The following is a 25,843-nucleotide window of genomic DNA, read 5'->3' as shown; positions in this document are numbered from 1 at the left end:
TCGCATTCTAGTTTTTGTCGTATTTTTTTCTTATTTAATGGAAAGGTAGAACTCTGGCAACAGACAAGTTAAGCTCATCTTAATTGATCATGCATCTACTGTTCCCATTCCTCTCATTCTTGGCTGCAGATACTGGATGCCACTTTCGATGATGTTCTCCCTCTGGCTGCGTCCAAAATGCCTCCCAGTTTGGGTGAGCTATCAGTATCCCCTTCATGTTCCTGGCAGTCAGAAGTCCCTTGCGTTTGGGGCCGGGTCTTGCTTAAATTGAAGCACTTGTTCACTTTTTATAAACTATAAGTGAGGAAAAATAAACCACTTTGTTTCTAGTGGAAGCATTGATTTGAGTAGACGGGACCCATGTAAGCAACATTAAGTTTTTTTTTTAGGCAATAAAACAATAATGATTGTGTTACCTACTCTGACAGGCTGTTGAGCACTCACAAACTTTCTCCAGCTCCTCGTGTTGTTCATAGCAAACAGTATTTTAGCAGTGGGACAATTTTGTATCTCTCTTGTTATGGTACTTAGCAGTTCAGTTTTTGGCTTTAGCACTTGTGGAATGCCTAATAAATAAGGCAGACAATCAAAGGATATTCGGGTGCTTGTTTACTTGCAGAGCCCATAGTCAAGCGGACGATTAAAGGATATCTGAACTTGAACAATCTGGAACAACTGAACAGGTATTTTTAGATTATCTCAAGAGAACTTTTATTTGTCCCGAAAAGGCTGGTATGTAGCTGGGATTTCATTTTTAAAAATTTTCTTTCCTTTAGATACGGAGGCCCTGTCCTGATGTACAGGCGCACACGGGATGAGATCATCTCTACACAGCAAGTAGCTCATTTACATTAGCCTAAGTGGCACAGCTTACTAGCAGGGGTATTAAAAATGTTGTGCAATTATTTCAGGGATTCAGCACAGATAGTGAGCAACCGAGGGAATGACCTGCTGATTGGCTTCTTGAAGCACCGGTGTGTATTGAGAAGTTATCACCTTTGTCTGCTTTAATTCTTTTGCTCGGTCCTTTATTGTGTTTGGGTGCCTCAATATCAGTCTTCCTGGAAAGCTAGTACAGGTGGACCTTGTTGCAACAAACAGGGATATATCAAAGTATTGGGTACTATGGATGAAATTCGAAATTTAGTTAGTCTTGCCTAATTTCTGCCTAATTTTCTATGGTGGTTGTGTTGTTCATAACGAAACAAAAAGAACAAAATTTGAAGTGGTATCAGTTAAAACTTATAATGAATGATTTTTGCTTCCTGCGAGGCTTAAAATACTATGCAAGTTAGCGGGCGGAGTCCAAGCCTCTCCAAAACAGTTTACAAACGCTATTATCGTAATGCTCGAACCGCACCATCCCCCTTTCTAAGCACACTGCAAGCACTTGTTCTTGAATCAATCGGACAAGGATTTTGGTGGTAAGCTCAGGCAATGCGGCCTGCTTGGCAGCCGTGAAGTCCGGTAGCGGGCAGCCCTGCTTCATGCCACATAATGGCGCCAGCTGCAGTGGGACAATGCTGGACAACGTCGCATGTAGCATGTTCGAGAACAACATAAAATCGAAATTACGAATGGAGTTTTCTTGCTGGGAATAACGTTTTGTTCTGTATATGTAGTTTTATAACATTGATTAGCACTAGCCGCACTTATCTGTGTCAGAGGTCGGGGACTGCCCTGCCAACGGAAAGGTATTGCAATCTTTAAAGGAGCCATGAAGAGAAAATACAACTTCGTTTAATTTGAAAGAACTAGGATTCAGTATCTCACTCAGCTCCATTACAGCCACAAAATATTTTTTTTAACGAAAAAAAAGCAAGAAGTATTTAAAAACTTTCAAATTTTGCGCCACAGTGACGTGTTATGAGCAAGAATGACGTCACACGGGCCAACAATAAAACATAATTTTCAGCGCGTTAACTGCACGTTAGCATTGAAGTGATGCGGTCAAATGGGACTAGAGGCCCCATTACAGACGTCCAGTCATGTGTTGTCGCGACAGGTCAGTTAGGCGGCCGCCAATCGCACAAACAAGGTTCCGTGACGTCATAGAAAAGGGTCGCGTCTGCTTCACACGTTTTCTTTAATATCTCCGTTATTTGTTCGAAGATTGCGATGATATTGGTATCATTGTTATCAGGACTAGCCAGTCGTTCTAATAAACCCAACTTGTATTTTGTCTTCATGGCTCCTTTAACAGAACTGGGGTGCGCAGTGTGGAGTGTTTTCTGAGGTTCTGCAGAACGGAGGTTCGAAAAAAAAAAATAATAATTGAGTAGCTCATTTTATTGAATAAAGTTCATTAATCGATTTTCTACTGTATATAGATTTCCAGCTGTGTCAAGCTTTTTTTTTTTTTTAGTTTTTTACAATCTGCATTTTTTGCATCATGCTCAAACTGCATATATAATTCCCTTTCTACGATTTTGTTTTAAAGTTTCATCTGCTTGATTAATATATAATTTCTCCATTCAGGGACCTCTGGCGAAAAGGGGCAGTGTTGTCACAGATTTTTTTTTTTTAAATTGCGTTTGTGCCAGCTCAGGCTAGTGAGAAGAAATAGGAAAAAAAAAAAAGTATTGTCATTATGCTTCGATATTTTTGCAGCTTTCCAAAACTTGTGACAGAAGAGACCCTCTGGGCTCTTCGAGACTGGCTTTCAGGAGACAGAAGCCACCAAAGTAAGTTTCAAGCGGCCTTCATGAGCACAGCCGGATTCCTGGACTGGCACAGCTTAGCAATTACATGAATAGAAGCTAACAAAGGGTGTATTTTAAGCTTAATATGAGCGACTGGGTTAAGGTTACTTTACAGTTGTAGGGTTTTGTGTACAGACAATTATGCGCCATTTCCTGAAAATATTCAGCTTTTGGAGCATTTGGACTGTGCGTACTGCTGAAGCTTTCTGTAAACAAATTGTGCTGTGTCAGTCATACCTTGTTGTGGCAGGGCAGTAAGGCCACTTAACGGGCGCGAGTTCCTTGGGTTTATGCCGAGTACAGCCTCTTGATGTGAAGCTGAAGAAAAGTTCATTTTCACTGGAGCTGTGCACGCATTGCAGCATCTAGCAGTGTACCAACCATTTGCTCATAGCCAGGTAATTGTCATTTTGAATGTATTCATGTCATGGTTGGCTGGGTGTGGTGGGCTTCTAGTGGCAGACGTGAAGGTAGTGTGCCACTCAAACCGCAGGGGGTGTCACAAAGCTGTGCGGCTGCTAAGGGTTGATGGGGGTCTTTTTTTTTAACACTGAGACAGCTTAGAGTATTCAGTGAACGTACTGTTTCTTTTGCCAGCAATTTAATACATGTATGTGTGTAGGGTTTCAGGGAGCAGTCACCTTTTTTTCCTGCTAGCCACTGTTAGCTTATTTTAGCCAGATTCATTATAATGTTTGAGTGCATTAAATTTTTTTATTGTTTTCTTCACAGCTCAGCCTGGTCTGTGTGCTCCTTGCACGTATTTCTGGTTCAGATTTTGCTTCTTATTCCTGCAAATGGTTTTTCAGCGGCTGCTTCTTTCGCCTTGTGTGCCTGCTGCATGGGCATTGGCCAGTTCTTTCTTTTGTTTTCTTGTGCTTGCATTACTAGCTGCTCCCTTTATGTTGTGAGGGCGATTTCTGAGAGCTTTGTCCGTGCAGTGGTTCTCTGGAACGAAGGGGGCGTGGATGAAGATTTCTGCATGGAAAAGCTCTCCTCGTACATCAGGAACAATGGGCCATCGTTCCCCATGCTCATCGGTGAGTTTTCCCAGATATGCTTCACACTGCAGCTGCAAAGCTGAGTAGATAATTGATTTCCAAACCTGAAGATGTGGGCATTTATCCTCTCGCCTAATATTTAGTTGTTTTCACGTCTAAATTGACTCATTTGAAAAAGACCTAATCATGTTTTGCTAAGTGCCAGATAAAGTGTGTTTGGTCTTGCTTGGGGAGAGAAAAATGCAGTGATTCCACTCTTGTGCCAAAGGCTCCAAAGTATGCCAAACGAGTGCCAGCCTGGCGCTGATTAAACTCGTGTCTGCATTAGTTTTCTTTTTTCTTCCCCCGCATAGCTTCCTTTTGAGAAAGCTGCTTTTGCTGTAGTGACCCTACCACATTGGAATTGTGTGCAAAAGTGCCCAGCGGAAGTGCAGAATGCCCAGTCAGGTGTACCATTGCCTTTTCAAGGCTTGCGTTACGCAACTGATTTTAAGCAGCCATCTCAGCATATTCTAGATTACCGTTTGTGTGTGGGTGGGTGTGCGTGCATGTGCGTGTGCGTGTTCGTACTTGTGAGATTATCCTTCTAGTCGTCGTGCCTTATCGAGACGCGGGCACAGAAATTGCGCGCATGAATTCAGTTTCCGTGATGCCACCAGCTTTGGTGGACGTTGCGGTTATCTCCAATTTTAATGTTCTGCCAGCTCCATGCTGGGATGCTCTTCCTAAGTTATTCAGCATCGCGGCACCTGTGTGCCGAGGTAAGGCTCATAGTATTAGCTACAGTTACGACAGTGGAGTTCAATATTTCTCCACTGGCATCTGGGGCTTCTTTATAGACAGAATACTTTGAGTCGACAGAGACATTTTTTTGTTGTTGTTGTTGTTGTTCATTGAGTTTGCCATTTGCATTTTGCACTTGGGACATAGTACATAATTTTGAATAATAGATGGAAATGCACTCACTTTAGAAACGTTGACTTAAGAAAATAGACTTTTCTTTGAACAGCTACTCGATTGGAACTTGTGTTTTGTATGATGGGTTTGGTTCTGTCATGTTCCCTCACTTCTTTTATCTGTTGTATGTGTGAATTTTTTTTCCCTGTTCCTTCAGCTCTTTAAACAGTGTATTCTGATAATTTTACAATTATACATAATTTCGACCAAAATGTTTTTGTGTTCACTAGCTACCGCTCCTCAAAGAAAAGCAAAAGCTATGTTAAGATAAGGACTGAAATAATTGTCAGAAGAAGTGAGCAGTAGCAGGCAGACCCATCTCCAAAGACAAAGCTGGCAGCTATAGTTGATGTCTATGTTTTGCTTTGAACTGGGGCAATGAGCTTTTTTAATGCATACATATATCCAGTTTTGCAGTGTTTGCAGTATGACTAGTGCAGGTTTGCATGGAGTGCAATGCAAATATTGGAATTATCGCAGCAGCAAGGCAGCGGTTCAATCCTGGCTACGGCAGCCATTTTTCTCATGTAGGCGAAACCCAAAAATACCCATGTGTCAAGATTTCGGTGCACGTTAAAGTTTATCTGTAGCCTCAACATATTCGCAAGGGCTGAAATTTAAATTCTGTTTGGACATGGGATAAATAATGCTTTATTTTTAGTCTTGTAGCAAAAGTGGTCAAATGATGAAACTGTTGTCATTATGGTAATGTGCAATGCAAACTTGGCTCTTAAACCTTGCCTTTACATAGCCAAGGCAAAAGCCTAGCTTGCGTTGCATTTTGCTATACTCTGGCTGTGCTTCCTTGGTGGTCTCTTTTGCACTTCCACCTGTTTTACTGGCACCGTTTGTTGAAGTGCATGCTTCCTTGTTGTTTCTTTTCAGGAGATGATCTGAACGATCGTGCCAAGATCCAGCTGATCTATTTTCTGGTAAAGCCATCTGTACCTTACTTCTTTTTTATGCAATATTCTTTTGAATTATTCTCCTCTTATGACCACGTATGAGCAGGGTCCGGAATGTGCAAGCACTTTGCACTTTATGTGCGAAAAATACAAAAACCTAGCTCAGGCAGCAAAATGGGCACCTTTGAGAAAGCCATTCCAGTCGGTTACAAAGTGGTGTTGAAGCTCTGTTATATGTTGGTGCTTTATGGCTTTATGTTAAGTAAATGAACACTCCTAGTGAAAAGAGTATGGACCTGCATGTGGAAATATCACTGAAGAATACTTCTCTTGAATAGTAGCGACAGCACCCACCGCGGTGGCTCAGTGGCTAAAGCATTGTGAGGCTGATTCCAAGGATGCGGGTTCGATCCCAGGCAGGGTGGCCGCTTTTCATATGGAGGCAAAAAGCTAAAATGCCCTTATCTCGAGGTTTTGGCGCACGTTAACGATCTCCAAGCGGGTAAAATTACCCCGGAGCCCTTCACTACAAGCGTGCCCAGGTGTAGCTTTAGCGCGTTAAGCCTCACAATTTGAATTCGAATAAAGTAAGTGTGTCTAAAAGCAGGCTGTGTCAGCCAAAAGGTTGATGGTCTTGTAGCCCTTGATTTTATGATGAAAAAAGTGTGGTTGATGCCTCTTTCATAGGAATCGGTCAAACCCGAAAGTGAAATGTGCCTTCACAGGAGCATTTAAATGTTTATTGTGCATCCCTATGAATTTGCACATGGCTATTTATATTACGTCGATATGGCACCGTGAGACGCATCAACGTTAGACAATGGATTGCACATGCCGGAACGTTGCGTAAATAGGACTAAACCACAGCCCCGTAAAAACCGTGTGAACGAAACCAAAAGCAGTAGGTGGCGGAGGTTGCCTCCATTCACCCGCATCCCACATACACGGAAGACGCTGGCATCAAGGCGCCAACTGTTGGCGCTCATTAGCGTCATGATGAACTACTTCGCTTCGCCTCTCCTAGATGGCAGCACCATTTGAATGAAGAAAGTAGTGGGAAAGATATAAGGCGCGTTTATACACCTGCTTGCGCTTGAATTTGTAACGCAGTTGACTTAGCGCTGTGTACCTCTCGTTGCGGCGAGAGAGTTCGTGGCTCGAATCTGAGTGGAGCTGCGTCAATGGAACTTTTTTTGGCGATGTCATTTCCGTGACGGATATGACGCCGGTGAGATCTTGGTGTTCCCGGGCATAAAACACTTTCCTGTTAAAATGTCTCAATTACTTAAAATTGGCAGCGGAAGCATGCGTTTCCCTTCCTCATTTCCTGTACTCCACTTCATGACATTTTGTATGGCATAAATAGCTGAACCAGGCACAGGTAAGGCAGTAGTGTTGCATAGTTACAACAGCTGCCACCGGGCAGGTAAAGCTGCATTAGTTTCGGCAGTCCAATTCACTCAGTTGTACCAGCTTAAACCCTTAGCAGCGCAAGGGTACGTTTTGAACATTGTTCCTGGGTTGGATTGTGTAGAGGACGCCACCTGTTGACTCGAGTAACTGGGAGGTGGCGCCCCCACTCTGTATAAAGGCATTGGCGGGGATTAAACGGGGCTTTTTGTTGTTCGTGAACTGCGCGTGGTTGCGTCATTCTTCGCGGGCTTCACGCCCACATTCGGCACGGCTCGCGGCGTCCGCGCCACCCGGGCGCGTCTCTACATGGTGTCAGAAGTGGGATCCTGCGACAACCGTGCAACATGGAGGATAACCCAGCCGCCGCCTCCGCCGTGACCGCCAGCTTCACGTTGCGAACCCCGCCGCAGTTCACTTTCGACAACCCAGCCCAATGGACCGCGTGGCTTCAACAATTCGAGGATTACTCCTTCGCCTCAGGGCTGTCCTCCGCCCCCGAAGAAACCAAGGTACGCACGCTGCTCTACTGTATGGGTCCCCAAGGTCGCGAGGTGCTTTCGTCTCTCATGTCAGACGCTGAGGCCTATCGCTCGTACTCCGGCGTGACAACGAGTCTTTCGGGATATTTTGTACACCCCGTCAACGAGGTATACGAATCGAGCAGGATCCACAAGCGCACGCAAGTGGTAGGCGAGTCAGTCGACGCGTTTTTCACGGCGCTCCGAATTCTCGTGAAGAAATGCAACTACGCCTCTCGGGAAATTGACGACCGGCTGGTTCGGGACAGATTTATCGTAGGGTTGCTTGACTCTCGCTTGACCGACCAGCTGTGCCGCAATCCAAAGCTTACACTGGACGAGGCGCTCATCCAAGCTCGTCAGTACGAAGACGCCGAAAATGAGAAAAGGCGGCGTCAGGGGACAGACTTCGCACCAGACGCACTGAACGTCGACGCCGTTGTGAATAAGCAGTACCGAATGGCCGCCGCCCCTCATCCGCGCGAAACTGCACGAAGTAACGTCTGTCGGCCTCCCGAGTACCGCGCCGGCCCGAAGTCGGCATGCGATTTTTGCGGCCACGCCCCTCATCCGCAATCTGAGTGCCCAGCACGGTGGGCCACATGCAACCACTGTCGCAAGAACGGTCACTTCGCGGCGGTTTGCCGCTCGAACAGTACTAGGCGCTTAAGCCAAATCCAGCTCTGCGCCGTGGATGCAGCGCAAACAGAACGCCGGCACGTTGTTGTTCATGTCAATGGACGCCCCCTTCAATTCAAGGTGGATACTGGGGCGGACGTTTCGGTCGTACCTCCGAGCTTCGCGGGGTGCCCAGTAGACCTAGACAAACCCAATCATGAACAGTTGATGGGGCCGGGCCGCTGCCGCCTAAAGTTGCTCGGGACGTTTCCTGCTACCCTGTCGTGGCGAGGCCGGACGGTATGCAAAAAATTGTATGTCGTAGCAGACATTGACTCTCCTCTGTTGGGGTACTCGGCGGTAGTGGACCTGGGAGTCGTCCAGTTTGTTGACGCCGTGGAAGACGAAGCTCCGAAAAGGCCCCCAACGTCCGACAAGGCGGCAGCTTCGCTGTTCTCAGGCCTTGGCGAGATGCCTGAAGAATATCACATCCGCATCAAGCCTGGAGCGGTTCCATTTTCTCTCAGCGTTCCTAGGCGCATCCCTATTCCCCTCGAAGGCGTAGTCAAGAAGGACTTAGACGCGATGGAAAGGGACGGGGTCATCCGGCGAGTCACTGTGCCAACCCCGTGGTGTGCTGGTATTGTGCTGGTACCCAAAGCGGATGGAGAGTACAGAATTTGTGTCGACCTCACGAAGTTGAACCAAGTAGTTCTCCGGGAGAGACACCTTATGCCCACGGTGGACCAGGTACTTGGGCGTCTTGGCAATGCCGCAGTCTTCTCGAAACTTGATGCAAAATCGGGGTTTCATCAAGTAAGGCTATCTGAAAGCTGTCAGGAACTGACTACCTTCATAACCCCGTTTGGTCGCTACTGCTACCGCCGCCTGCCCTTCGGCATCACCTCCGCTCCCGAAGTGTTTCAGCGCCAAATGTCTCGGATTCTAGAGGGTCTGGAAGGATGTGTGAACATGGTAGATGACATTCTAGTATTCGGCAGGGACCGTTCCGAGCACGACAGCAGACTCCAAGCAGTCCTTCGCAAGTTAGAACAAGCGGGCATCACGTTGAATGCCTCGAAATGCTCCTTCGGGGTATCTTCCGTCAAGTTCCTTGGTGTAGTGGTAAGCGCCACTGGCATCTCGGCTGACCCCGACAAGGTATCTGCTATTGTGAACATGAAACCGCCGACAGATACGCAAGGCGTCCGTCGTTTCCTGGGCATGCTGAACCACATTGGAAGGTTTTTGCCGAACCTGTCTGCCGTCACTACACCGATTCGGCTCCTTTTGAACAAGAATGCGGTCTGGACCTGGGACCAAGCGCAAGCGACCTCTTTCGAGACATTGAAGAGAATGGTGGCATCTAATGCTTGTATGGCCAGCTACAATCCAGAGCTACCCACTCTTGTGTCGGCAGATGCCAGTTCGTTCGGGCTAGGCGCGGTTCTCTTGCAGGAGCAACAGACGGGAGAGCGACGGGCTGTCGCGTTCGCATCAAGAGCACTGACTACTGCTGAGCAGCGGTACAGTCAGATTGAGAAGGAAGCGCTTGGTGTCTCTTGGGCCATCGAGAGGTTTGAGGAATTCCTGCGCGGACTCAGCTTTGTCGTTGAAACAGACCATCAGCCGCTCGTCAGGTTGCTTGGCTCCGCCGATCTTGACCTCATGCCCCCTCGCATCCAGAGATTTCGCATAAGGCTCATGCGATATCAGTTCACCGTCAAGTATGTTCCAGGGAAGTACCTGGCCACTGCAGACACCCTCTCTAGGGATCCTGAATGCTCTTCTACATCCAAAGTGGACAGCACAGAAATTTTTGTGTCTATGGTCGTGGCAGCCCTTCCTTCAACCCTGGCCGTACGTCTTGAAGACTTCAGGTCTCACCAAACTTCAGACGGCGAGTGCTCAATGCTGAAAGCATACAGCATGAAGGGGTGGCCTCGACGAGACCGGCTGCCGCTCAACATGACACGTTACTGGGAGCACCGTGGGGACTTCACCATATGCGAGGACCTGCTGTTCATGGGCGGACGTCTAGTTGTGCCCGAAGCACTACGCAGAGACATCGTGAACCTGCTGCATGATGGTCATCAAGGCGTCAATCGATGCTTGGCGGTGGCCCGAGACTCTGTGTGGTGGCCCGGTCTCAACAGCCAGGTTAAAGCAGCCGTAGAGAACTGCCCAGCATGTGCTTCTACACGTGTCCAACGCTGTGAGCCCATGATTCCGACCGAGACACCATCAGCTCCGTGGGAGAGGGTGGCCATCGACTTGTTTCATTTCGCCAATCAAGATTTCCTTGTGGTTGTAGACTACCGTTCTCGCTACCCAGAGGTCATCACACTCCGGTCCACTTCTGCGGACGCCGTTATTTCTGCAATCAAGAGCACGTTTGCCCGACACGGCATCCCGGTGACTGTAGTCAGCGACAATGGGCCACAGTTTTCCTGTAAAGCTTTCGAGGACTTTGGGAAGACCTACGGGTTCACACATGTCACGAGCAGTCCACGCTACCCGCAGTCCAACGGCGAAGCAGAGCGCATGGTTCGCACAATCAAGGAGCTGTTTCTGAAGGCCACAGACCCATTTCTGGCTCTGCTAGCATACCGTAACACTCCCGGTGTGTCTGGCTACAGCCCGGCTCAACTGCTCATGGGACGCTCTCTGCGAACTCGTGTGCCAGCCACGGCTCAAAGCCTTGTTCCAGATTGGCCACAGGTGAAAGAATTCAATGACAGGGATGCCGCCCAGAGACGAAGACAACAGAGAGACTACAATAACCGGCACGCAGCGCATGACCTTCGTGCTCTCGACGATGGGGAAGAAGTATGGGTACGCGACACGCGGTCAAGGGCGACGGTCCTAAGCCCAGCTCAGAGACCACGCTCGTACATCGTCCAGACGCCCAGTGGCATACTAGTGAGAAACCGCAGACACCTTGTCCCTTGCAGCAATCCTCAGTCAGCCCCCTCAGATGACACGGGAAGCTCCAACCGTGCGGCCCCGATATCTGCGCCGTCTCCAGGACCACAGCGGGCAGCAACCGGTGCCGCATCGGACACTCCAGCTCCTGCACCTGCTGCAGGATCGCCAGGCCACCGTTGCACACGATACGGCCGGCGCGTGGTGCCACCTCGCAGACTGGATTTGTGAGACTGCTGCAAGGACGGTTTCTTGGTGGTGCTCTTTTGTAGCACTTGTGTTTGAGAGCTCCGGAAGGAGGGATGTAGAGGACGCCACCTGTTGACTCGAGTAACTGGGAGGTGGCGCCCCCACTCTGTATAAAGGCATTGGCGGGGATTAAATGGGGCTTTTTGTTGTTCGTGAACTGCGCGTGGTTGCGTCATTCTTCGCGGGCTTCACGCCCACATTCGGCACGGCTCGCGGCGTCCGCGCCACCCGGGCGCGTCTCTACAGATTGAACTAACATTTGGGAGCACAGTTTAAGGGGGGACACTGGTCTTGAGGTCATTTTTGTTATTTTTTAACCTTTGTGCTTAAGATTTACACATTAAGTATATTTTAACATCCTGAGCACTAATGTGCAGTCAGTTTTCGTCTATGTGGTTTAAGGTCAGAGTTATGCAATTCGTTGTGCCTTTACATTTTTGGGCAATTTTTTCATTATCTACCTGTGAGATACTCGAATACTTTTTATCCCTTTGTGCTCTAGAAAGACTAGGGAGTGCAACTATACCACAGAAGCAAATTTAGCATTGTTTTTACAGGCACTGTAAACTTATTAAGTGTTGGGTCATCAATTACCAATATTTTCGTGAAACAGACCGCATAAAAAATCATGCTAGCAAAAATAAATTGTATATTTTTGTGGCTTTGTTGCACTGTTCAGTTCATAAGCTTTCAAACGCAGCAAAAATGGTACAAATCCGACCAGTACATCCTAAGATATTGTAGCCGACAGTTGACCTCGAAAGGGAAAAAATTGGTCCTGAGAAAACAGGGCACGAAGTTTGGAAACATAGGCAAAAATAGTCATTTAGGTGACTTCAAAGGGCGACAGTGTTGTAAATACTAATGATACAGCTATAATATTTTGCAGGCACATTCTTTGGGACGTGTAGACTGCAAATAAAATTAGTACAGAAATTTTTTTTCTTTTTTTTTTTTGCACATTTTCGGTCCTCAGGACCAGTGTCCCCGCAGTAATTGAAACAGTTTCGGTACTCTTGTGGCTAGGTCATTACGTGCAGGGGCAACAGCAACCAGTTTTGCCTTTATTAGACGCAGCTCTCAGTCCACTGCACCAAGCTAGACCAGAGACGAGGGCAAGGCAGCCAAGTGTAGCCTGAAGTTGGTGCACACCTCAACAATGCTTTTAACCCGCTCTTGTGAGCCCAGAGTTGTGTTGAAGTGATAATTATGTGCTGGCAGCATAGTGCGCACGTGATGTAATAATCACAGGGGTGGAACGGCTGCGCCATTGAGCGCCAAACTTGTTTACCTGCGCCATCCTGCGCTGAATTGCCCCTATTGTGCCAAACTCGTTTATCAGCACCGTCCTGCGCCGCAGAGCCCAAATTTAGCAGCGAAATATGACTGCCACGATGCCCCGTTCCCAAAAACTTGGCCGAAACATTGTGTTTTCGGTTTCAGTGTAGGGTTGCCACCTTCTCCAGAAAAGAAAAAAGAAAAAGAAAACGGCCCTTGGGGGAGGTGCTATCAGCGTAGACAGGCTGGTGATGACAGGTGCTACCTTTTAAAGGGAACAGCTGTGCTGGCTACCCTTTTAGTTGCTGAAGGTTTGGCTGTTGTGTCACAGTCTAGCATTGCAAAGGTGTGCACAAAGTTGACCAGTGGTTACCGAGACCGTGTGGAAATTCGAGGGCTGGAATAGAGACCCTCTACAGAAGATCAACGTTGACCTGAAGGTGCCAAATGCAGTACAGGCTTAACTCTTGAGCTCTTTCCAGCTGCTGTGGCTTGCTTAGCATGCTCTGGTACTTGCCACCAGTGACTGCCAATGTGCCCAAGTCATTTAAGTGATGAATGCAAATTTTTTGTACTCTTGAGGCGTAAGGTTAAATAGCAACCTTATTGTTCTACATCACTATGACAACATCATTGTAAGTTTTTCCACAGCAGTGTGCAAGATTGGTAAAAATTTGATTTTTTTCCTGCATTACTGCTTCGCAATTGTTTATGCTTATAGGTGACGTTTTAAAGCTTATGAATAAATGCTTCCCCCCTCCTTCAAGAAGGGAAAAATGGCAACAGGGGGATAAGGCAAACGTAAAAGCAGTTCTCTTTGGTGCTGCTGTAGGCATGTGTAATGTGGAATGCAGTCCCTGTAGTGCCTCCCCCCTCCCCTTGTGCCGCTGCAACGCCGTCGACTGATTCCCGCAGGCCCGCAAGCACATGGTGGACTTCAACTCGACACACTGCACGCCCCTTCCATCGGGGCTGTTCCAGATCCCCTGGGACCTGGCCCAGGCTGCTGACCCCAACGGCCGAGGTGCGGACGGCTTTTGCCGGGTGTCAGCCGACATGTGCGGCCCACCCCCTTCGGGAGACACGCCTTGAACACGGGCCCCGCCGCTGCTGGTGGGCGGCTTTGTCATCTCCTCCTCTTCCTCCTCCCTCCTGGCTGGTGGCCGCGTCCTGCTCTCTCCCCTGTGGCTTGGAGCTGCTTCACTGCACGCAGTATTGGGGAACCTGCTTTGTGGCATCGTGCTGCACTAGTAGTGGTTGCGCCTGCATGCGAATCGGGGGCCATGAAATCACTTCGGTGACGCTCTCCTTTCCAATTTCTGTTGCTCTCCTTGGACAGCGTTTCCAGGTTTAAGCGCGTCGGTCACATTTAGTGCCTTGTTGTGTACCGTTGTCGGGTGTATTGTGGCACGTTACACTCTTCTGCTTTAGCTCTTCCTGTCTCGTTCACTAACATCGTGCACTGAGCTGCTAAAGATCTGCTACAGGACTTATGAATCGCGGATAGTGCTTTTTTCTTAATCGCACCATGTGTTCCAGTTTTTGGAGCTTGTTTACTGTTACTTCCAGCCAGTCTTCACATCAATGCTGAGCACAATCTTAAGGCTTTCATCTGCACATGGTGGTATGGTTCCTAATTCCAAATAGCTGTTGGTGGAAGGAATGTGCATGAAAGCTACAAGCAGAGATAAGAGACATTTAAAACCTGCATGGGTGATGTGCTTTGTGCCTTTCTTTCGCTGTAATTACTGGTTGACTTAATGTCATTCCTGGCACTGTTAAATTACATGAACTTCGTTAACTTGTGAATAGAACCTTCATGCCGGAAACAAAAGCAAATTAATGGTATGATGTGGGTATAGTCTCGCATTCACGCCCCAAACGAGTGCACATATGTTGTTTTCCTTGTCTCCTTCCTCCCAAATCCTAGTTTGCTTTCATATTATTGCCACTTTCGTGGCCTGTTTGTAATTCAATTGGTACATTTGGCCCTACCCTTTATGTTGTACCCACAATGTTGGCAACTACCCTTCTCAGATGTGAGCAAGCAAGCCAAATTTCGTTCTGAGCCCAATTTTTCTTGATGTAATTACTGGAGTCACTTGGAATATTAGAAGCATCAATACGGAAAGGAGCACTGAATTAGACCAGGTGATATTAATTAGACCGTATCCCTGCACAAAGGCGTGCCCAGGTGTAGTTTGGTGCGTTAAACCATGATTTGAACTAAAGTGAGAGCTCCAGTAGATCTGTGATGGAGTTGATGAGGCTTCACTGTGTTCCACAGAGTCAAGCTTAAAGGGGCCATGAAGGGAAAACACAAGTTTGGTTCATTTGAAAGGTTGCCTCGTTAGAATCATACGGACACCACTTTGAACGTAAACTCCACTCAAACAAGATACATAATTAGGAAAAAAAGGCCATGCAACCCACTAGCTCATTTCCCACACCAGAACCTATGGCGTAATATGCACAGCTGTGTGATTGGCTGAGGCCAGCAAAAGCAAACGCAAGTTAGGCAAGGCTTATAAGCTTGCAGAATTAGCTATTTTGCTTAAGTGTTATGCATATTCATTTTATAGCTGTAAGAATGGTGGGGTCAAGAATGGAGGTTATGGAAGTGCAGGTAAACATAAAAGCCCCCGTGCATACTGCTGTTGGTACTGCGCGCACTATGCCTGTTATAGCTGCGCAGCAGTCCGGCGCTTTGGGGTTGTCGCACACGACACTGGCCGATTGGCGTAGGCGACATTTTCTTACATGGCCCTGTTTGTTGAGCATCCCCTGTGTTTCACGAAACGATTACTTCCAACTGCAGCAAAAACAAGACAGGTGCAAATACGGTCAGAAACAAAGCAAGGGCGGACAGCGGTCCTGCACAGTATGGTATTGCTATCTAGGAGGACTGACGGTAAACACGACGTTCCGGAGTCTGCTGCAGACTAAACGGCGTACTAGTGTTCGCTTGAAGACATGTCCTCGTTGCATCATCGCAGACGTTACGAAACACATGATTTGGTGGGAGTCAAAATTTTAGCTTAAATTTAATAATTTCTTAGTGAATAAAGCATCGTTTGCTGCCATACAAGCATTGGGGCTCTATAAAACACCAAATCTTTCGAATAAAACAAACTTCTATTTTGTCTGCATGGCCCCTTTAAAGAGTCACCGTGAGGTCCACCTGGAGGATTTCGAAACCAGATTTGTCTCGGAATCCTGAGCACAGTCTCCCGAATCTTTTAATTTTTCATCTTTTGGCTAGACCGCCAAAAGACCGCCCCTAACTTGTTTGAGGTGGAAAATTTGAAATTCTGCAAACCTAGATAGAGGAATCGGCTAAATTCTGTGGCAACATTGAAAATACATGCTTGGTTTAATTTAACTGAAGGAAGCTGTTGTGGCTGAGCATCGGGTGATTTTTTTGTGCTGTCTTCACCAAGAGAATGGCTCTTGCAAGACATAATGTCACCATAGTGACTGAGCGATCTTCCTGTGTGAACAGAGTTGAGTGGCACTGACTGGTATTTAAGGGAAATGGAAGAGAGTGTTAAAGTCAGGGTTCCATCCAGCCCAGAAAGCCAGAACATCAAAATCTTCAGCTTTTTTTTTTTATTTAGAAAGAAATTATGCCAAGTCCCTGTCACTAGACTTGAGTTCTTGGGCACACTTCAAGTGCACTTGCCATTTAGCAGCCGGGGCTAGGGATGCTCCCCAAGTCCAGGAATGGCCCCAACTCTAATCTCTTTTCTGAGAGACACCCAAGCACCTGAGACTGTTGAAGTGCTTCCAAGCGTCACTTGTAGCGCCCTTCATTTTGTTTGCAATCCGACGGGCGCCGTTGTGTGCTGTGTTTTCTTTCTACAGTTGAGTTTCAAAGTTTCACTGTGCAGCTGCTTCCAAACACCCCCAGAGTGCAAATAATATGATAGGCTTACACGCTAACCCTCTGCTGCTTTCAGCAGGCTTGCAACTTGTGCTTAAGCTCAGTTGAGTGTTCATTCAAAAGTTCCTGAAGAAAATCAACACATGCTGCTTCTCCATACTTTTCATGGAGGTGCCTTAGCAAAGAAGGATAGAGCTCAAAGTAAGCAGAATGCTGCTCAAACAGCTTCGATCCCCAAATTCCACCTACTTTTGACTGGTGCTAGAGGTGTTTTGGCACACTTTTCCAGATGAGATTTGTAGAAAGCTCTCTTTCTACTCGACAGACAAAACGCCTTCTTCATACAGGCGAAAAATTTGTCCACCTAAGGAAAAAAGTCCTGCAAGGTGCTGCCTACAATTTTTACGGTACGGGCTACGCATGTAATGTGAACAGCGCCTTCGCAAGTGGCTTTATGCACTTCTTAAAGGGCTTTATCATATAGCGGCGTTATCACTTACGAAGCCCGTTATGTCCTCGAATTCAATTCCATACGTCGTCAGCATTTTCGTTACAATGCGGCCTATCACGGCCGAGTTCACTTCATCCACGAATTTAACTTCTACCAGTACTGGTTGCATAGAGGCACCCGCGCTGTTGATCTACTGGACGAACAGTACATTTACAACCGAGTTTGATCGGTCATTGGTTGTTTCGTCCGTAATCACAGACACCGTGGCACCACAGAACATCACGTTCAAAGCCGTCTCGTGCTTCTCAAACAACGCACGAAGTCACCAGCGGAGGGCGTCAGATCCAGGCACCGACCCGCCATTCCGCACGTGTGTCTGTACAAATGTCTGCAGCTTCGGATTGTTCGCCTGCTCTAAGAAAATATTCGCCAATATCAATGCATCCAGGAACTTGAGTACAGTGTCATGCCTCGCTTCACTAGCAGTGATTGCAGGCTCCTGCATTCGCAGTCGACTCTGCTTACTCGTTGTTCCTGAACTCCCAGCACCGCCTTGTGGTGGTTGTTCACCTCTTTTTTGCTTGGAGAGTCGGCGTTCTTGCGATGACGGTTGCCCTCGATGTGCTCGTCAATAGTTGACTTGTAGGCGATAGTAGGCGATAGTCAACTGCTCACATGCAAGCTCTGCAAAAAAGGACTCCTCCTACTTTGTAGAAGCTGGCGTGCTTGTATTCTCTAGCGTTTCCTTTGGCTGTGCTTGGGTAACAAAACAAACCCTAGGAGGGGTGCCCGCCAAAATTTTCCAACCAACCATATTCAGAATAATTCATTGGATGGATAATTGACTTCGGCTATGGCCAGTTGTGGCTAAGCCCTTTGATTCGAGTGGCGGCTGCGCCACCTAGCCATTTTTACTGTTTGATAAAGTTATAATATTCATATATAAATTTAATTTTCTTCAACAGTAAAAAATTATGGGCAATTAATAGAAACCATTTTGCCTTTACTAATATGAAAATACTACTTTTCCGCCTTCTTTCTCTGAATCTATCGTTTTGAGGACGTAGAGCCACGTTTTCGACTTCTTTTTCTTTTTTTTCTTTTTTTTTCGGATTTCCATGAAAAAACATTACAATTCTGCGATTTTTCGTGAAATCGTGCAAAGCTAGGGCCTTTAGGCTAGTCTCTGGCTGGTAACACGTGAGGTAGCCACAGACAAGTTGTGGGCCTTCCGTGGTCAAGCCAAGCAAACTTCAGATACCTTATGGTGTCAGATTCATGATGTAGCAGTGTAAAGACAGCAGGACGGCGAAGAAGGAAACAGGACAGCATAATGAAGCGGACCCCATCTGGCCTGGTTTTCTTTCCTGCACCTATAGATTATACGTAGCAAGGAGCTTGGTGGCAACAAGTAAAAAGCCCCCAGTTAGTTCACTCTGCTAAATAAGGTGACAAGGCAAAGGAAAACGTCATGGAAGGGCGAGTGTGGTGCTTGCAAGGTGTGCAGCTGTTTGAAGTGTGGCAGGTGCTAAGCCGCATGAAAGAAACGCATTTGGCGTAGGCAAAGTTTTAAGGTATGAGCAGACAAGGTTTTACTGTCCTACGTTCTCCTAGAAATGTAAGCCAAATCTCGCATTTCACTTTTTATTGTACACTTGGCCGGGGAAATTGAATAGAGGTGGATCATCTAGTAGTCGAACCTCATTTGTACGAACGCTGATATAGTAAATTTTTATATATGGAAGGCCATAGGAGTAGCTTTCTTCAAATTCATTGGCAATGCCGTCAGTTTCACCATTCACAGAAGCTAACAAAAGGACTGTTCGGGAGGTACCATCTTGGTGTGACGTGGCAATGTTGCAGAGATGTGCACGTCTGCACGCGGGCATTTTTACAGCTACAAAATTTTGCAAGTACCCTAGTCCATGAGCAGTGAAAATGAAACGAGCCAAGGACCAAACGCTGTGCCTTGTCTGCCATTGTAGAACTCGCTCACCACGAACGATGGCTCAGTGGCTTGCTGAGCCCAAGGGTGCAGGTTCGATCCTGGCCACGGTGGCTGCTTTTCTGGTGGAGGTGAAAAGCGAAAACACCCGTGTGTCGATATCAGTGCTTAAACATTCCCAGGCGGTCAAAGTTAAGATACGGAGCCCTCCACTCAGCGCACCTCATAGCCCAGGTGTTGCTTTGGTGCGTTAAACCCAACAATCAACCATTGTAGAACTCTTGTGTGCAATCCGTGTTTTAAAATGGCTATGCCTTAAGCCTCCCATGTCTCTCCCTTTTCGTGCAGCAAAATGTTTCTGGGGTAAGTAAACCAGGCCATTGTTGCCCCCGTAAACAAAGTTTGATGCTTTCGGAGAAAGAAAAAAAGGGACAGGCATGGACCTGTTGTTTTGTGTTTCATTTGCATGCTGCCTGAAAGGATTCCCTAAAACGATTTTGTTTTTCTCTCTCTTCTAAGTTGCACACAGTGTTGATAGCAACTGTTCCTCTTGCTTTGCAGGGGGAACGCCACGAACCCCTTGGGCCAGAATGTAGAAGATGCTTGTTTCGTCCCAGACGACCTTGGTCGCACATTGGAACTCATTGGGCACTTGTAAATTGAAGCTCTTCTCTTAAAGTACATTGTTAGTGGTTACTCGTGCAAAAGCATCTGAGTGTGGTTTGAGAAACTTTTATTTTAAGAAGCGCAAGATTGCGATTTCTTTTTTTGTCATGTGCGTGTTTTATGTCTACACTGTGATATGCTTATGTGAGTGGTGAGTGGTTTAGAACTGTGTGACGATTAGCTTCTGAAGACTTGTCTTTAATCCTAATGGCTCTTTGTAAGCCTGAGAGTTGTGCTTCTGGTATTGGTTAATTGGGGTCTGTGGGTAGCCTGTGAGAATCCTGTACACCTTTATCCTTGCTTTCGATAACATTCTTGTCATACAGCATTCTTACATTCCCGTGGTTAATTTTTTTAGCATGAAATCTCTGTCAAGGAACAAAGGAGTATTAAAACTGTGCATCATTAAATATGACTTTTGTAACCTTGGCGGGTGCATCTGTGACCAAGCAGCTTTGCTGCTTTTACATCACTGTGGATATTGTGTGTAAACACAGCACCATCTACCTGTGTGTTGATCAAGAGCTTGATATGAAGGCTGCTGCAATTCTCTCCTGTCTCAAAATACACGGCATGTAAGGGAATAAAATAAATTTTAATACACAGATTATAGCACTGTCACACATCAGACTGTACTTCGATGGTCGAAACTAATGGAATGCAGTGGCAGAGACTTTCACGGTTATGCGAGTCGATCCCCTTGAAGGGGTGTGTGTCAAGTGCTGCGGGATAGCCGGACGACGAGACACAAGTCTGTGCTCTCTCGTACTGTCGGGACGTCCAGTGACTCACTAGTAACTCACTCCTTCAACTCACTAGTTCCCATCTCCTGTAAATACCCGCCCCCCTGCATTGCAACAGTACAATGAACACCATGATATAGTGAAGCCAGAAGATTTATGTAGCTGCACATCCATTTCACCATAGGCATATTTAGTCTCGATGTACGGAAACAAATATTTTGCAAGTTGTAAACACAACTTGCCATTCACAATGCATTGTTTGAGGCGAAATTTGACGGGGGAATGGGGGGCCCCCGCCTTACAGAACTGCTGTGGGGTATCGTTATTGCAGTCAGCAGACAAAATCAGGGAATAGGCCGAGGGTTGTTTTGAGTGAATGCTTTGAAGGGCATTTTTATAGAAGCCATTACGAATAGTGCAAGTGCAGATGCTGAGTGCAGGTACAATGCAGACCCACATGGATAACCAATGAAGCCCAGAGCCCTGCATTCTTGTGTGCTGCTTTGGAAACAACGCGTAGCTATGCGAGTACTTCCCAAGCAAGTGGCATTCTTTTCAAAGAACATATTTTGCATGTATTTTTAGAGGATCATATCTTGTGTTCAATAATCACACAATTCATTGTATCCAAATTCGTTGTAAATGGCTTCACTTTTACCTCACTTCTGGCGAGCAGGAACTTTGTATTCGCGTCTATTCATTGGTGTTTTGCACCCCCATTGCTGGAGGAAGATTGATGTAGTGCTAGGCAGGTTGCCTTATATCTGATGCAAATTTCTACCATTTTAATTGTAAATTATCATGTGCTAGTGTCTTTAACCCTTCAGCCCTGAATTCTTTATTTCTGACAAAGTTTTTTTCTGTATCTTCCTCTATGCGCTTACAAACGAAAAATTGAGCTTGTGGTGCAAGTAGTTAGCGATTTACAGGCATATCTAATTAGGTTATCAGGTAATTAAAATTTTAAAATTCAGCAGATAAGGAGGAGGAATACACTTTTATTGAGCACAAGGATGTGTTCAGCTTCCGAAGTCCAGGAGGCCGCGAGTCTCAGCTGCGTCCAGAGCTTGTTGCACCAGGGCTTGCTGTTGCTCTGGTGCTGAGCTGGTCAGCTCGGCCTCCGACCACACAGGGTTGGGGGTTGGGATAAGGTTAGGGTGGCGAGGACAAGTGTAAGTGGTCGTATGGGACAGTGCGGGCAGTTGTGGGGGTAAAGAGACGGCGAGATGGAAAAATTTTTTTTTGCTTGTTTTCCTAAATTTTGGAAAGCTCTGAGCCCACATTCAAAAAATAAAGCTGGTAGTGCAAGTATTTTTAGTTTTACAGCCATGTCATCAAACTAGGACTTCGGTCCTTGGGGTCACGCCAACGTCACCCTGCTTTTCACTGCAATGCCTTCCTCTGTCTAGCCTTCAGCTGTAGTAAAAAACAGACTGGTAATATCCATCAAAAGATGCATCTTTGAAGAACTATTTCCCAGAAAACTAGCTGTTATGGTTTTGTTTTCAAATTGCTAGAAGAATTTTGGTTAATGTCCTGAATATAGGACACCAAGTCTGAAAGGGTTAATTGCCTGCAGGCAATTATCCCTTAGCAAAGCAGGCAAAGTACATCAGACGGCTGATTCACCACCCTTGAGTGGGCCCTGCTTCCAGGTGAGGTCTCGTCGTTGCCTTCATTTTGTATTGCTGTAACGGTTTTCCCCAGAATGTCTCGCCTGCACTGCCCGGTCGTGCTGCTTTGGCAAACTCTCAAAACCAACCACCCCTTGACCCCTTTGTCTGGGCACCCTCTGCAGAGGAGGTGCAAAAGGACGCACACAGCTGCAGTGGTTGGTGGATGAGGCAGTCAAGTATAAGAGAACGCGACAGGCAGGAATAGCCATTGCAACCATGATGCTCCTTTTGAAGGCTGAACCCAAACCTTCTAACTGCAGTGGTCATGATGACTTAAGAAAAAGAACTAACTCTTGCTGTGGCTAATTGACTCTTAGAGGCCACAGAGATCGTTGGAATGGCAATTGCAGCTTCTGCTTTGCTCTCCTACTTGGTGACTTTTAGCAAGATTCATGGGGTGCCTCTACGGTGCACAGACAGTGGTTTACTCGAATATGTACAGGATCAAGGCATGATATCTGCAAAACACCTACCTTATATTCCTGATGAAAACGGTAATCTTGAAGTACCTAGTAACAGATCAGCAATCCTAAAGCTTGTGAGTGACCTCCTTATGTGTAAGGGGGCATCCTTTGGCTTCTGTAGCTATGCAACAGCAACTCCTTCGAGCTGCTTTAAGTATTCATTGAGTGCCCAGATAATGCCAGTTATAAACCCGAAACACTGCGCAAATGGTAAGCTTGTGCAATCAAACTGCTGCCCTCTGCCACACCCCCACAAATGCTGATCTACATCCTCATTTAGTTCTACCCCAAATTTACCTGTTATCGGAACTTCTCAACCCCACGAACGGTTCCCACAATGCCCATTACCCTCGTATTGTGGAGGCTGCCACCCTTCAGAACAAAGGTAAAGGAATGCACTGTCGTTAAGAGTGATGGGCCTGCTCCCTTCCTTTTAACACGACCCCCACAAGACTACTCCTCCACGACCCACGGCAAAGTAAAACCCTTCTCGCTGAAGAGCCCTCGCCTAACCTCTTTACAAATCCTTAATTTCCTGTAACCCACTTCTCCCAACAAGCCTAGGGCCTGCCCCATCCCCAATAAAGATATTGCTCTCTCTCTTTTATCTTTGTTGGTTTGACAGGGGGCCCTGTGAGTTCTTGTGTCATAATGTCATTTTTTTTTTTTCTTCATTGAGTTCATCTTTTTTTCTAGTTATTTATGATCAAGGTTTCGTGCCCTCTGTGTAATCCTGCGAGGCATTTGAGTGGAGCCCCTTCTACTGAATTGTGACAGCAAGCATCCTCACCCATTCACTGCTCTTGTCATAGGACTGTATACATTTGAATGCCTGTAATGTGGAGCTGTGTTGGCGGGGGATAAGTGCGGGCCACCGAGGTGGTGAGGAAGGCGCACTGCAGCCGGAACGTTCGATGAATCCAGTGACACGTCATGGTCAGACGGCAAGAGACAGTTCCTTTTAAATAGATAGTATATGCAATTTACAAAGAGGTCTCATTGGACCAGAGATCACTAGAAGAGAGCTCTGTCCTTTTTGATTACATGAAAACAAGCCACTTCGTAAGGCATTAATGGCAAGCATTCCACCTTTACAGTCTGATATAAAAGCATATTATTCTACACTGCATTCAAAAGCCTTCCACGAATTTACTACTATGCACTTTGAGCTCCGACCGAACAGCACACAAACAGTACGCCTGCTGTACCATTGCTCGCAAAAGCCAGTGTGAGCAATTAATGGCCAAACTGCTGCCTGCCCATGATTCTGCATCTACGAAAAGGCCTCAGATCGCGGTTCAGAAGCACCCGCATGTCAAAAGTGTGGCGGAAAGGGTGGACGCTGAGTGAGGAAGTAAAGGTGCAGCAGTAGCCCATATAGTTGCATATATTGCCTTTGCCCTCACACGGATTCCTGAGGTACAAGCCCTGCAAAGGTCCCCGGAAAAAGGAAAATTTTCTAACTGTAGCAAATGTGATACTTCTGCTTGCTCATTCTGCCAGCATAGTACATGGTTCATGTTGGCAGTTATTTAATTAAACCTATCTGCGCCATGATGAAACCCCAAAACTACGGAGTGTGCTTTCGAAGTGAATAACGATTTCGTCCAAATAGTTGCAAATCGAAGCAAGTATTTAAAGATCTTACTTATGTATTTAAGTATTTCAGTAACTATATATAGCCTGCAGAAAAATCAAATTTGGTTTTTGCAAAACTTTTCTGTGACAAAACAAGCACAAAGAAGCTATCCGGCTGCTCTTGGCTTCAATGATATCTGATTTCACATAACGGCAGCTTTCACCTGTTGTGGTGACTTCAACCACAAGTACGTCAGCGTAGAATAATTATAATTAACAATAAATAAAACCATCGCAATGTGTACTGTTGGTCTAGCTAGTTGGTAGGTGTGATATTGAGATAGCGAACAGTGCAGAAAGAAACGAGGACAAGAAAGATGACAGCACGAGTGCCAACCGTGACTGCAATTAGTGTAATAATACAGTAATTCCTTATTATAACGAAATCGTTTTATTCGAAATATTGCCTGATCCCAACCCAAACGCATGCATTTTAGGCCGCATTACTCAAAGTACACGAAGAGCTGGACCCGCTTACAGCGAAGTTGCGAGCCGAGGTGTCACCGAGTGGCGGCAACCCAGCGGCGAGTCAGGCGATCAATATGGCGGGTTAACAAGCTGGTGTTTCCCCGGCGATTTTCTCAAGCCGGAATAAGCCGGTCATGCTCGATTTGCTACATCCGATATAAGACAAACGATCCAAATGTGTGGTAGTGTGATTGAATTTTGTTCCTAGACATTCGTCGATGGTGTGGACGCAACGGTGCGCGAACACTGACACGCGAAGCGTAGAATTAGAGGTGTTGTCGAAAGCTGGGCACCGAAAAGCTCGTTTTGCAAACTTCACGGCTGCACACTTTGAGAAAGAACTGCCCGGTAATCATGCAAAGCCCCTAGTGCAAAACGGGTCAGTTTGCATGATTGCACTTTGTACCCACAATGAGCGGTTAATTGTTTTTTTTGAGCACAAGAAACACAAGCTCAGATTCGAGCCGTGGAAGTTGCGGCGCTTTCAGCGCGAAACTCTCATAGCATTCCGTGACGCACCCCCCCCCCCCCCCCCCCCCTCCCCGCCCTATAAAAGTGGCCACACCCTTCCCCTCACTCGCTCTGCAACCTGCAAGTCATTCGGATGCCTGTCACTGCTTGGTCAAATTAGAGAGGGAGTTGCTCGCGCTCGGCAACAACATGAAACAGCAGAAGCTCACTGCCTTTTTTGCTCCTGAATAAAGTTTTGCTTGACTGAATACATTGTCTTTTGATTCCTCGCAGTTGTGGCGCAATTAAAGCTCAAGTACTTTAGTTTTCTCTAGTGGTCGCTTATATCAAAATACCGCTTATAATGGAATTTTTAGCCGTCCCGCTGACTTCGTTATAACGATTACGGTATATAGAAGCTTGCAAGGTTAAACAGGATAAAGATCCTGATGAACTAAAAATAAAATTTGGCAAAGTGTGTTGTTGGGCTAGCTAGTTGGAAAGAAACTATATTTTGTTTATTTTATTTTAGTACATACTGCGTACCATAATTGGTACGTCCAAGCAGGATATAATGCTATATATTTTGACAAACACCATCGGCGTACGGGGCCAAGCAAGGCATGAAAAATGATCTGTCCAAAACACTATTGAACCATTCGGAACCAATTTTGCACTTCCATTTGGTTCAATGGTGAATGGACAGGTCCAAATGGTCTAGTTCGCTGTAAAATGGACTTTCAATGGGTTTTTTTCGCTGGGGGACGCTCGGAGACTACGACAGTACGCAGCTGGACTAACGGGTCGTTGACTGGGTCTGTTTGACCCGATGCGAAGAAGGTGAGAGGCGCACCCCAAAAGCATCTTCTTCTTGCCGCTTGACCGCACATCAC

At 46.5% G+C, this 25,843-nt stretch overlaps 1 protein-coding gene and 1 pseudogene across 3 annotated transcripts in view; one reads left to right on the top strand and one right to left on the bottom strand.

The window, feature by feature from the left end:
• LOC144151328 (phosphatidylserine lipase ABHD16A) overlaps window positions 1-19,941 on the top strand; it is a 65,636-nt gene extending 45,695 nt beyond the window's left edge. For 2 of the 3 annotated variants that reach the window (XM_077682347.1, XM_077682341.1), the window contains exons 13-21: window positions 130-193; window positions 620-683; window positions 777-833; window positions 912-974; window positions 2,611-2,684; window positions 3,644-3,742; window positions 5,546-5,592; window positions 13,482-13,679; window positions 19,407-19,941. In XM_077682347.1, the coding sequence (XP_077538473.1) occupies window positions 130-193; window positions 620-683; window positions 777-833; window positions 912-974; window positions 2,611-2,684; window positions 3,644-3,742; window positions 5,546-5,592; window positions 13,482-13,658 (645 nt within the window). In that variant the 3' untranslated portion in view covers window positions 13,659-13,679; window positions 19,407-19,941. The remainder of the gene's footprint in view (window positions 1-129; window positions 194-619; window positions 684-776; window positions 834-911; window positions 975-2,610; window positions 2,685-3,643; window positions 3,743-5,545; window positions 5,593-13,481; window positions 13,680-19,406) is intronic. The other variant, XM_077682352.1, reaches the window with a different exon arrangement.
• On the bottom strand, window positions 15,940-17,180 carry LOC144174825 (uncharacterized; annotated as a pseudogene).
• Window positions 19,942-25,843: the final 5,902 nt, after the last annotated feature.

The sequence above is a fragment of the Haemaphysalis longicornis genome, unplaced genomic scaffold, assembly GCF_048455015.1.
Source record: "Haemaphysalis longicornis isolate Haplotype H1 unplaced genomic scaffold, Haemaphysalis longicornis Haplotype H1 scaffold_1, whole genome shotgun sequence".
NCBI lineage: Eukaryota > Metazoa > Arthropoda > Arachnida > Ixodida > Ixodidae > Haemaphysalis > Haemaphysalis longicornis.
Note: the sequence above shows the minus strand (reverse complement) of the source record. Positions and strands in the feature narration are given on the sequence as shown.